The sequence below is a fragment of the Schistocerca piceifrons genome, unplaced genomic scaffold, assembly GCF_021461385.2.
Source record: "Schistocerca piceifrons isolate TAMUIC-IGC-003096 unplaced genomic scaffold, iqSchPice1.1 HiC_scaffold_846, whole genome shotgun sequence".
NCBI lineage: Eukaryota > Metazoa > Arthropoda > Insecta > Orthoptera > Acrididae > Schistocerca > Schistocerca piceifrons.
The window spans coordinates 816811-830008 of record NW_025729109.1 but is presented as its reverse complement, the minus strand read 5'-3'; the positions used below and the strand labels follow the sequence as shown (position 1 = coordinate 830008).

The following is a 13198-nucleotide window of genomic DNA, read 5'->3' as shown; positions in this document are numbered from 1 at the left end:
AAACGGAAATGCAAATATATTTGAGTTCTGATCAGTCATAAACTGTTTCCATACATGTGAGACGAACTGGCTTCCATTGTCAGAAAATACAGCTTTAGGTTTAACAGCATTGGTGAAATAATCATTTTCAAAACACTGTGTGATTTTAATACTGGTAGCCTTTTTCAATGGGTACAACTTAACTAATTTACTAAACAAAATCAACCACAACAAAGATGTAACTGTATCATCCCTTGAAACAAGGTAATTGTCCAAAGAAGTCAACCTCAACTAACTCAGATTTACCTTTGTGTATAATGCTATTTAAAAAACCTTTATGGCACTGGTTTGTTACCTTTACTCTCTGGCATCTATCACAAGAAGCTAGCCAACACTTTACTCTCCTGGCTATATTATTATAATAAACATTTTCTTGTAGCTTTTGAGTGTATTTCATACTACCACAGTACTGAAAACTCTCATGTATAAACTTAATGAGTAAGTCTGTGTGTTGTTTGGGCCAACATAGCTTCCAGTTATCAGAGTCTGGTCTGTGTCTCCTGTACAAAATACCCATGTGCACCTGGCAATACTATCCAACTTTACCCTCCCCCTTCTTACCAAGCAAGCTTTTCACTAATTTCGAGTCCTCATCTTGGTTTTGGTGCCTCTGTAATTCTTCACAAATTTTTCTAATTTGTCTCTCACACTTCACTCCCTTAATAAACATAATTCTAAAGTTCTTGTCCTCCTGAATATCAACATTCTCATGATCATTACCAACTGGCAACCTAGATAAGGCATCAGCAACACCATATTGCTCACCTTTGATGTGGGAAATAGTGTAATCGAACTGCTGAGGAAATAATGCCCAGCAAGTGATTTGGTTATGGTACAGCTTACATTCCTGTAAATAGCTCAGAGCTTTGTGATCAGAGAATACAATGACTTTATATCCAGTGAGATAGTTCCTAAATTTCTTGAAACCTCACAAAATTGTGAGCAATTCTTTCTCAGTGACAGTGTAATTCCTTTCGTGTTTTAGTAAACTCCTGCTTGCCACACTTATTGCACATTGTTACATCTGACCATCAACCTCTTCCTGCTGAAAAATATAGGCACCAAGTCCATAATCAAAACTATCTGTCGTAAGGCAAAATGGTAAGGAAAGATCAGGTCTATATAGAATCTGACTATTGCAAAGCTGTGTTTTGATCTCATCAAAAACTGTTTGACATTCTGTGGACCATTCCCATAACGCATTCTTTTTCAATAAATGAAGTAAACATGGTTCATTCAGGTCTTGTGATCTTATGTATTTACGGTAGAAGTTACATAATCCATAGAAGGATCTTAATTCCTTTTTATTTCTGCGTCTGGGAAAATTGGCAATAGCTTTAATTTAATATTTTATGTGCATCAGGCAGAATTCCTTCCTCACTGATGGTGTGACCCAAGAAGTTCAAAGATTTCACCCCAAATCTACATTTAGCCAATTTGAGGGTCATACCTCCTTTTCTGAATTTCATTGCTATCTACTTAATTGTCTTGATATGCTCGTTCCATGAATTACTCGTAACAAGGGTGTCATCAACATAAGTAACCAGCTTCGATAGTATATAATTACCTTACATTAAATACAAGGCTCTTATAAATTCTGCAACTGACATGTTGAGGCCAAAAGGAACTACACAGTACTGGTAACTTTTTACAGATAGTAAAAAGCCGGTGTATTTTCTGGAACTCGTGTCGAGAATGATCTGATGGAAGCCTGATGTCAGATCCTAACTAGTAAAATAGCTGGCACCATGGAATTTATTTAATAATTCTTCCATTGACTCTGAGTGATCTGTCTCCCTTTCCAAATATTTGTTTAGATGTCTGGAATCAAGTACAAGCGTGACTCCACGATCTTTTTTGGACATGACAACTAGAGGATTGTTTTACTGGCTTATGCTTCTTTCAATAGATCCCCACTCTTGTAACTTTTGGAGTTCCCTCTCCATAATTTGTTTCTCACCTATAGGTACTGAGTATGGTCTTATGAAGAATAGCTGATGCTGCTTGAATCACTGAAGATATCTTCAAACTCTCTCAATACACTTTGAAGTTCAGGTTTTTCATATTCAGTAATCCTATCAGCCTCATTGAGCTTATCACTAACCAAATGATAAAAGTCTTTAACAGTAACATCAACACCTGTAAGATCATCATCTAGAACTCGTTTCTTTACTTCTATCTCATAGCCACACACTTTGTTAGCTTAGTATGACCAGAAATTTAAACTTCACTCTCGCAATGATAAGTTCCATACCACACCTTTGATTTAACCCAGTCAAAAGATATATTATTCTTTAGGATCCAATCCATTCCCAGGAGTAGCTCCTTGTTGAGATCACCAACAATCAGGCAATCTTGCTCAAACACAATCTTTCCTATGTGGAAGGTAATTAATGCTTTTTTATTAATTACTTTGTTGTACTTACCAGTTGCACCTTTAATTTTAACTCCGGAGATAGAAAACTCAATGTAGTCAGGATTATTCTGTACTCTGTCTCTAAATTACTCAGATATGATTGAAATTGCACTGCCAGTGTCAATTAGACATAAACCTGTCCAGTCACCAACCGATATCTCTATGTATGGGCAACCCACAAAATTATGCTGTTCTGCAACATATTCTTCTCTCAATAAATCACTCTCAACCTCCTTAAAGTCTAAGTCACATAACTGATTCACACTATTGTTAGACATTTGTATAGGATGAATGGTTATCTCTGTGTTAAGAACATCTTCACTTAATTGATTTGATTCACAATTACAGAGAGGATTTGCGTGATTATTCAACTGACTGTTCACATCAAGTTGAAGATCATTCATATTATCTGGTGCAACCTCCCTACAGTTTCTGAAGTGTCCCTTAATTCTACTGTCAATTTCAGTATGTTGACTACTTATGTCCTGGTTTGCTACAATGTCACTAATATCAATGGGGATTAGTAGGCTTTCCTGCACTGAATGATTGGTATGGTTATTATTGAATATTTCTAAGTGTACCATTCCATCCAGATCACTCAAATCTATTGTTTCGATCACTGCATTTTCAACAGAATAATTGTGTTGCCACCCCTTTCCTGAGTGTCACCCATTTCCAGCAAAATAGAGTCAGGACAAGCCCTCCTACCTTCATGACTATGGGTTTGAGACTTTTCATATTTAGAACACATAATATAAGCAGTCCCATAGAAATCACTACAAGCAGAGCAATCAGAAAATAGACTTGTTAAGACACCCTCCTCCAGTTCATATTCTGGTACAATACTTTTCTTTCCACCATACATTTCCTATAGGTACATGTTCCAAAACTTACTTTTAACAACAGTTAAATTTACTGGGTACTCGTACTTACAATTATTTGATACTTCTGCATATGTATTCAGAGTTGCTTGGTCATAAATTCTATTAGTGTCCTCCACTTGACAGGCCTCAAGTGAAGGAATTGTTGGTTTTCCTGGTTGTGGGAGTTGTGGTTATTCTTCCTATTACCATTCCAATTATTTTGGTTGTTGTGATATTTCCTTCTGTGTCTATTGTGAAAGATCTGCTCATTATGATTATCAGAACCACCACTCTGGTTACCATTTGTGTTGTGTGGATTTTTGTATGTGTGTTCCTCATCTAAAGCTTTCCCTAATTTATCAACATGCCTTAAGAAATAATCAATTGAGTCATCAGGACCGCAGGCTAGACTCCATTGAGCTCATCTGGGCAAACGTCTTCATAAAGCATCTATGAGTATTAAATCATCTAGTGCTTTGTCGAGCTGAGCAAGCTTATGCAGCTGTTTTTCACAGAATTCCTTCATTGATATGTTACAGCAGGCCTGTAATGGCTACCATTTAAAAATGCACTTTTAATGCCTGCCTGTTTGCCTGCCGACCGGAATTTGTTCAAGAATAACTTCTCAGACTAATTGAATGTAATTTCAGATTCAATATGCTGATTGGCCCAAGACAAAGCTTCGCTATCAAGAAACCGTTTTGCTAATTTTATCTCAGCCGAGTCGGACATACCAGGAGGAAATATATCCCTACATTAACAAATAAAATCAACTGGGTGCATCTTAAAGTCCCCAGGATAATACTTAAGCAATAAGTTGTAGGATGGTACAAAGCTACTGTTAACTTGGTGCACCATAGCCGAATCTACATCGCTCAGCCGAGATTCGAAAATTTGAATATCGTGTGAAACAATATTTATTTTATAGTCAACATTTGAAAAATGTTCCTGCATTTGATTATCATTCTGTTTTAGTTTCTCCTCAATAAAGGCGCTTTCTTGCTCGATGTATTGATTCATGACCTTAAACTCTACATTGAATCTATCGAGTTCTTTGCAAATAGTATCCTAAGTATTCTCAACATGGGATTCTACGTTTTTCAGCATCTCATTAACTGTTTGAAGATCTAAGGCAGTAGATTCGCTCAGCTGACTGATTTGTAACAGAGTGCCTGCTACACATTCATTAGTGTCTTTCATATCTTGCTTAAATGTTCTAACAGATTCATTCAGGTTGTCAAAAGTATGACTTAAACCTTCAAATTTGCTATCAATATTCTCTTTCAGGTCTTTAATGTCCTTTTGTAAAGCTTGTTGCATATCATTGTTATTTTGATTTAACAGTTCTGCTAAGTTTGCTAGTAAACCAGACGCTTGTTCTCTTGGTCCAGACCACAAAAATGGCGAGCTTTCCGAAGATTGCTGCCGGTTTGGTGTCGATATGTGGATTTGTTGTGGTGGAGTAGATGTTTCTCCTGTAACGTCTAACTCTCAGAATTAGACATGATGATTGTTATAGTAAGGCACAGTATACACAACAGCTAATCCTAACCTGGAACTTCATCACACGCACTTCACACATTAGTCTGCCTACAATATAGTCACTCGCAAACACTACAAAAGGAATTGAAGAGAAAGTTACTGCAAATTATCGTACTCACCTTTTGTATGACAGTCCAGCGATGATTTGGTCACCCATCACTTACCACATTCTTTTATCCGCAAATCCTTGCTCCAATTTTGTTCATGGCAACACTCACTATTAACTGCACACATACAAACATATTAAAGACCAGCTCTGTGCAATCCCAGCTCCTCCACCATATTGAAATGTTACCACTACTTTGGGAATCATTCCAGTTACTATAGATGTTAAAGATTGCATCGAATAGTAATATCGGCACTTACCGAATTAAGCACATGGTTCTTTGTTGCTGGTTAAGGAATACTTAACCTAAATTCCTTTGGATGTAGGTTTCTCCTCTAGGAGAGAGAATTCTCGGTCTTACTGCAGCTGGTCTTCCTATATGTGTATGTTGCAATAATAAACTGCAGAATTATTGAGTCATCGATGTTTATTCACGAAAAATACAAAACATTTTCACTGTTCAATCGTTCCATCAACACCCACCACGTGCATTCTACTGCCGTTCCAACTTCCCTCCAAAACACATCTCCCCCAAAGAGCAAACAATTTACATAACATTAACATCTTTGGAAATGGAAGATTAATGATTTAACCACTAAAATTAATATCAATAATTCCACTAAAATTAATATCAATAATTCTGTCACACTAGAAAATACATCATTAGGATTTGATTAACGATTAGCATAAAACCGAAAGTAGAGACTAAGATCTACACATAGTAAAATTTGTAATTAAGGTCTGCACTTAATTTGCATAAAACGAAAGTAGACACTAAGATCTGCACATAGTAATGGGAAGGATAGAAATGGGAAGGTGGTTCCATATCCCCTCAGAGTAGTGAAGCAACTTAAATCATTTAATAAAAGCAAGTTTTCTGGTCCAGACTGTATACGAATTAGAGTCCTTTCGGAGTATGCTATTGTATTAACTCCATACTTAACAATCATATACAACCATTCGCTCGACGAAAGATCTGTGCCCAAAGACTGGAAAGTTGCACAAGTCACACCAATATTCAAGGGAGGTAGTAGGAGTAATCCGCTAAATTACAGGCCCATATCGTTAACGTCGATATTCAGTAGGGTTTTAGAAGATATATTGTGTTCGAACATTATGGATGATATCGAAGAAAACGGTCTATTGACACACAGTCAGCATGGGTTTAGAAAACATCGTTCCTGTGAAACACAACTAGCTCTTTATTCACACAAAGTGTTGAGTGCTATTGACAAGGGATTTGAGATCGATTCCGTAGTTTTGGATTTCCGGAAGGCTTTTGGCACTGTACCGCAAGCGGCTCGCAGTGAAATTGCGTACTTATGGAATATCGTCTGCGTAATGTGACCGGATTTGTGATTTCCTTTCAGAGAGGTTACAGTTCGTAGTAATTGAAGGAAAGTTATCGAGTAAAAGAGAAGTGATTTCTGGCTTTCCCCAAGCCAGTGTTATACGCCCTTTGCTGTTCTTTATCTATATAAACGATTTGGGAGACAATGTGAGCAGCTGTCTTCGGTTTTCGGTTGTTTGCAGATGACGCTGTCGTTTATCGACTAATAAAGTCACCAGAATATCAAAACAAACTGCAAAACGATTTAGAAAAAATATCTGAATGGTGCGAAAAGTGGCAATTGACCCTAAATAGCGAAAAGTGTGAGATCATCCACACGAGTGCTAAAAGGAACTCGTTAAACTCGGTTACACGATAAATTAGTCGAATGTAAAAGCCGTAAATTCAACTAAATACCTAGGTATTACAATTACAAACAACTTAAATTGGAAGGAACACATAGAAAGTGTTGTGGGGAAGGCTAACCAAAGCCTGCGTTTAATTGGCAGGACTCTTAGAAAATGTAACAGAGCTACTAAGGAGACCACCTACACTACACTTGCCCGTCCTCTTTTAGAATGCTGCTGCGTGGTATGAGATCCTTACCAGATTGGACTGACGGAGTACATCAAAAAAGTTCAAAGAAAGGCAGCACGCTCTGTATTACCACGAAATATGGAAGAGAGTGTCACAGAAATGATACAGGATTTGGGCTGGAAATCATTAAAAGAAAGTTGTTTTTCGTTGCGATGGAATCTTCTCCCGAAATTCCAATCACTAACTTTCTCCGAATGCGAAAATATTTTTTTGACACCGACCTACTTAGGGAGAAACGATCACAACGATAAAATAAGGGAAATCACAGCTCGTATGGAAAGATATAGGTGTTTGTTCTTTCCGCGCACTTCATGAGATTGGAATAATAGAGACTTGTGAAGGTGGTTCGATGAACCCTCTGCCAGGCACTTAAATGTGATTTGCAGAGTATACATGTAGATGTAGCTGTAGATGTAGATTTTCAAGTGATGTACTGCATGATTACCTCTAAAAATACTTATATGTTACTGTGAGGACATGTGGTAAATTATTATAAATACTAAACAGGAACCTATTCTGGAATGAAGTGTAGTGGATAAAAACTCATACATTCAATGAACCCAAGAAGAGAACGAGATCATCTCATTGAAATAATACAGAAAACTCCCCAAGTCACGGTAGCAGACGAGGAGCACATGAAACGTTTATGATTTCTGAATACTGGTCTGTATATGTCATTAAAGTTCCGTGCAAGGGAGCTTTTTGATACCGACATCGATCAGACAAGCGTGGGCTGTTAAAAAACCTCTGTTCAATTGTACACACATAGATTCATTACACTTACATTTCAGACCGATAGAAGGGGCAGTGTAACAACTGGACCAAGCGAGGTCGCGCAGTGGTTAGCACACTGGACTCGCATTCCGGAGGACGACGGTTCAATCCCGTCTCCGGCCGTCCTGATTTAGGTTTTCCGTGATTTCCCTAAATCGCTTCAGACAAATGCCGGGATGGTTCCTTTGAAAGGGCACGGCCGATTTCCTTCCCCATCCTTCCCTCACACGAACTTGCGCTCCGTCTCTAATGACCTCGTTGTCGACGGGACGTTAAACACTAATCTCCTCCTCCTCCTGTAACAAATGATTCCACAGCATTTGACAACTGCAAGTTAACTAATACAAAAGTCTACTTGAGTTCACAATTCTATTCGTTTGACAATTTACTGCTACATTGGAAAGAAAATGTATAGTGTCTAGAACTTGACATATATGTGAGATTCCGCATTTCATACTATGAAGGTGCTGAAGTGGATGGACGTAGACCCAGTCAGTGCAAATTCAAGGAGTTGGTACCAAACATCGCAATAGACTGCTCAAAATAGAACGAGATACTGAAACCGTAAGCAATATGTATACAAATTGAATTTGATTCTTCAGCAAATTTCACACAACGTACTGCTGCATATTCCCTAGTTCTGCATGACCATGTGATTAACTATTGCCCACTCACTAGTGTTCTGCAACGAGCTGTGTAAATGAACATCTATGTGTGTACCCACAGCATTTCACAATGGCATCTCAAAGTGTGGACATCATTGCAGACGTTCAATGGCTCTCTGATGATGAGCACAGACAAGACCAGATATAATGTTATTGCATTTGTAGCGTTCACAGAAGATGCCATTGGGATAGAGACGTTATCAGAAAGCATTACATCACCTAAGCTTTTCAAGAATGTCAAGTCTGCCAAAACACAGAGGACTGTAATGTGGTAAACACATTTGTGTCATGGAAAGATATGGTGGCATGTAAGAATATGGTGGTGTCACCTTGATTATTTGACTGTGTGGATACAATCATCTACTTCAAAGGCAAGGAGAAGATTAAATGGATGAGTGGAATCTACAAGAATGTAACTACTCAAGACCATTGGCTCAAGGAGATGTGTGGATATGAATAGAATAGTGTTGCATCTAGTTCTGAAAATGTAAAATTACTTTTATGCTGGATGAAAAACAAATGAATTTTTACCTCACATTCGAAAGAGTTTTAAATGATTTTACATTGCTCCCACTTTGATACATGTATGGCTATACAGTATGCAGTTACTACACCTGTGATTTTCTTCAAGCCCAGATGATATAGTTTAAGCCATGTTTGCTATATCTCTATGGAAGTAGACGCTCTTCGCTAAGACCTGTTCCCATATGTGCAGCATGATAGGCAAAGTCCCATGCCAACACTCCATATATTTTGTTATTCTCTAACTTCTGCTCCAATAGCACTCATGTTCAAATTAATGTCATGTGAGTGTCTTGCACATCCTTTATACAGCATGAACATTAATAATACCATGAAACTGCAGGGATGGGATAATGACTGGAAATGAAAGAAAAAAGGTCCTATGAACACGTGTCCAGAAATGGTGCTGACGAATAAAACTTCCCCTGACCATATGCCATGCGTTACTTGTGTGTTTTATGCTGTGTGATTGACGCAACGTACTGTAAACAACTGAATAATCCGGTATTCTTGTCAGGAACAAGCCGAGATGGTATTTGTGTACACGCAGTCAGAAGGAAACAGTATAGAGGTCGTATAGCTACAGCAAAACAAGTACCCCAAGAGAAACCGCCACACCACGCAACATCTCAAACCTCTTTTTGGGCCTTTGTGTGATCAGTAGTCCTTTCAGAAAAACCAACGTGCAGGGGGTGGCGGACTGTGCGTTCAGCGAACTTGGAGGACAAAGTTCAATAGGATATTGAGACAAATCCCAACAGAAATTATAGACAAGTGGCCCACCAACACGTCTGGTATTCCCCTGAACCATTCTGTTTGAGACTCCCGGTGCACTACCGATGCTGCTCGTACTGTGGCTGTGGAAATTGAAAACCTTCAGTTATTTCTGAGACTCGTGGACAGGTATATACGTGCTCTGCTGTTGGCTGTCTTCATCAAGGAGTTGCACAGACAATAGCAGATTCTTGTCCTGTTCCAACATACTGACCAGTTCTGCTATAGGACCCCACTTACCCGAGGTCACTGCTGTTGCTGCAGGTCCCAACAAGCTGGTACGTTGTGCTGCTACAGGTCTTGACAAGCTGGGGGGCCCCGCCTCTATAGATGCTGGTTGTAGCACTGAACAAAGAAGAATAAGAAAAAGAAGACGAAAAAGAGCCGTTACATGCCATAATAAGAATAGAAATTGCAGACACAGATGTAACAGTTATAGATGTAATATTATTAGGCATGGGGTACTTAGTCTTGCACTTCTTTCTATTCTGCAGAGAGATGTTGGACGATCTCGGCTGCTGCCGACATGTTCCACTGACTGTGCTGGGACTCTTGAGCCATTGTGTCACCCTTATACCTCCATTGTTGTTACGTTGTACGGTGGGGCCTCACACAGGCATTGGTGGTCTGGGACTGTGGAAGAGGATGGTTCACTGCGACCCCATCTGTTTGGCTATGGGGAGAACCATTGTTAGTTCAGCACATTACTACTACCACTGTGATGCTCGCCACACTGCGTAGCACTTAAGAGTACTATCACTTACCTGTTACCACATGGCTCCTTTATATTGGGGGAGGGATTTATAGTAGAACTGGGACAATGGGTCGCTATTCTAACATTATTATCCATCCTTATATATTTCCCAGCAGCTATTCACTTGTAGATCAGCATGAGTGTGCTCCAATGTATTTCAGTAATAGCCTGCTGTCTTATTATCACCCATCATTATGTTTTTCTCAGCAGCTACACTCCTGGAAATTGAAATAAGAACACCATGAGTTCATTGTCCCAGGAAGGGGAAACTTTATTGACACATTCCTGGGGTCAGATACATCACATGATCACACTGACAGAACCACAGGCACATAGACACAGGCAACAGAGCATGCACAATGTCGGCCCTAGTACAGTGTATATCCACCTTTCGCAGCAATGCAGGCTGCTATGCTCCCATGGAGACGATCGTAGAGATGCTGGATGTAGTCCTGTGGAACGGCTTGCCATGCCATTTCCACCTGGCGCCTCAGTTGGACCAGCGTTCGTGCTGGACATGCAGACCGCGTGAGACGACGCTTCATCCAGTCCCAAACATGCTCAATGGGGGACAGATCCGGAGATCTTGCTGGCCAGGGTAGTTGACTTACACCTTCTAGAGCACGTTGGGTGGCACGGGATACATGCGGACGTGCATTGTCCTGTTGGAACAGCAAGTTCCCTTGCCGGTCTAGGAATGGTAAAACGATGGGTTCGATGACGGTTTGGATGTACCGTGCACTATTCAGTGTCCCCTCGACGATCACCAGTGGTGTACGGCCAGTGTAGGAGATCACTCCCCACACCATGATGCCGGGTGTTGGCCCTGTGTGCCTTGGTCGTATGCAGTCCTGATTGTGGCGCTCACCTGCACGGCGTCAAACACGCATACGACCATCATTGGCACCAAGGCAGAAGCGACTCTCATCGCTGAAGACGACACGTCTGCATTCGTCCCTCCATTCACGCCTGTCGCGACACCACTGGAGGCGGGCTGCACGATGTTGGGGCGTGAGCGGAAGACGGCCTAACGGTGTGCGGGACCGTAGCCCAGCTTCATGGAGACGGTTGCGAATGGTCCTCGCCGATACCCCAGGAGCAACAGTGTCCCTAATTTGCTGGGAAGTGGCGGTGCGGTCCCCTACGGCACTGCGTAGGATCCTACGGTCTTGGCGTGCATCCATGCGTCGCTGCGGTCCGGTCCCAGGTCGACGGGCACGTGCACCTTCCGCCGACCACTGGCGACAACATCGATGTACTGTGGAGACCTCACGCCCCACGTGTTGAGCAACTCGGCGGTACGTCCACCCGGCCTCCCGCATGCCCACTATACGCCCTCGCTCAAAGTCCGTCAACTGCACATACGGTTCACGTCCACGCTGTCGCGGCATGCTACCAGTGTTAAAGACTGCGATGGAGCTCCGTATGCCACGGCAAACTGGCTGACACTGACGGCGGCGGTGCACAAATGCTGCGCAGCTAGCGCCATTCGACGGCCAACACCGCGGTTCCTGGTGTGTCCGCTGTGCCGTGCGTGTGATCATTGCTTGTACAGCCCTCTCGCAGTGTCCGGAGCAAGTATGGTGGGTCTGACACATCGGTGTCAATGTGTTCTTTTTTCCATTTCCAGGAGTGTATTTGCTTGTATATCACATGACTGTATGTGGTGTTGCCAGATAATGCTTCCTGCCCTCATCAACTAGGTGATTTGATCTCCACATATCGAGATCAAATGACACACACACACACACACACACACACACACACACACACACATACACACACCACATGCACACAATAAAAAAATTTAAGAAGTATATTCCAGCAGGATAACACCACAAAAATGATCAAATAAAGAACAAAATTCCTTAGGTCTTTCCAAACCAACAGCACAGCACAGAATGAATGTTTTCCGCCTAATTCCAAGTGGGGAAGGGGAGGGGATGCGGATATGAACCTATGACACCATCGACCGCCGCCATCTTGATCAGATTTGGCAGTAATGCAAAAGTTTAACAGATTCGAACTGAGAAAATGTTTAAGGATTCTGCAGCAAACCGAATTTAGAGATACTGGCCTGTAATTTTGCAGGTCAGTTCTTTTACCCTTCTTATATACTGGACTCACGTGCAGTTTTTTCCAGTTACTTTGTGCTGGGCGAATGATTCACAATAAATGCAGACTAGGTAAGTGGCCAATGCTGCAGAGTACTCTGTAAAACCGAATTGAGGTTATAACTGGACCTGGTGATTTATTTGCGTAATTTATTTGCTCTCAAATCTTTCTTCGTTTCTCTATGCGGTGAAAATTTATTACTGTATCGTTTGTACGGGATTCTGTCTGATACTAAAGTGACGACATGTTCGCACGATTCTCCTGTGCAAATAATTTCTGAACACAAAATTTAAACTTTGGCTTTCGTTTTGCTGTCTTCAACTGCCACATCAGACTGGTGAGCAAGGGACTTTGAAGAGGACCAGAATTTTCCCAGGTTCTCTGCCAGATCTTTTGCTAAGTTCTGACAGTGGTAGTTGTTTTATGCTTCGCGCTTAGATCTTTTCACAGACGCACGATTCTCTAATAACCTTCACTTGTTGTCATTTGTGTGTTCTCTTTCGAACTGAAAGTTCAGCAGCCTGTGTTTCCTCAGCATCTTCCGAATTTCATTATTAAATCATGGTGAGTCTTTTCCGTTCTTTATCCATTTACTAGGCACACGATTTACAATCTGCGTAAATTTTGCATTTAAATCCCCTACATCCATCTAACTGGAACTAAGTGATGTCAGTTCACTGTCAAAATGAGATGTTAACAAC

The 13198-nt window shown here is 40.9% G+C and overlaps 1 protein-coding gene across 1 annotated transcript; it reads right to left on the bottom strand.

Annotated features, from left to right (window-relative positions):
• Window positions 1-3415: 3415 nt before the first annotated feature.
• Window positions 3416-4338, bottom strand: LOC124770947 (autophagy protein 5-like). Its single transcript, XM_047249246.1, has 2 exons — window positions 4080-4338; window positions 3416-3669 (listed from the first exon to the last, which is right to left on the bottom strand). Exons 1-2 carry the CDS (start codon window positions 4336-4338, stop codon window positions 3416-3418), a joined length of 513 nt encoding a protein of 170 aa, XP_047105202.1.
• Window positions 4339-13198: the final 8860 nt, after the last annotated feature.

Excerpts from the sequence above, each read along its gene's own strand:
- LOC124770947 (XM_047249246.1), bottom strand. The coding sequence starts at position 4,338 with ATGAATCAATACATCGAGCAAGAAAGCGCCTTTATTGAGGAGAAACTA. Across the intron at positions 3,670-4,079 it reads GCACCCAGTTGATTTTATTT|GGAAAGCTTTAGATGAGGAA; the intron begins GTTAATGTAGGG and ends TTGATAAATTAG.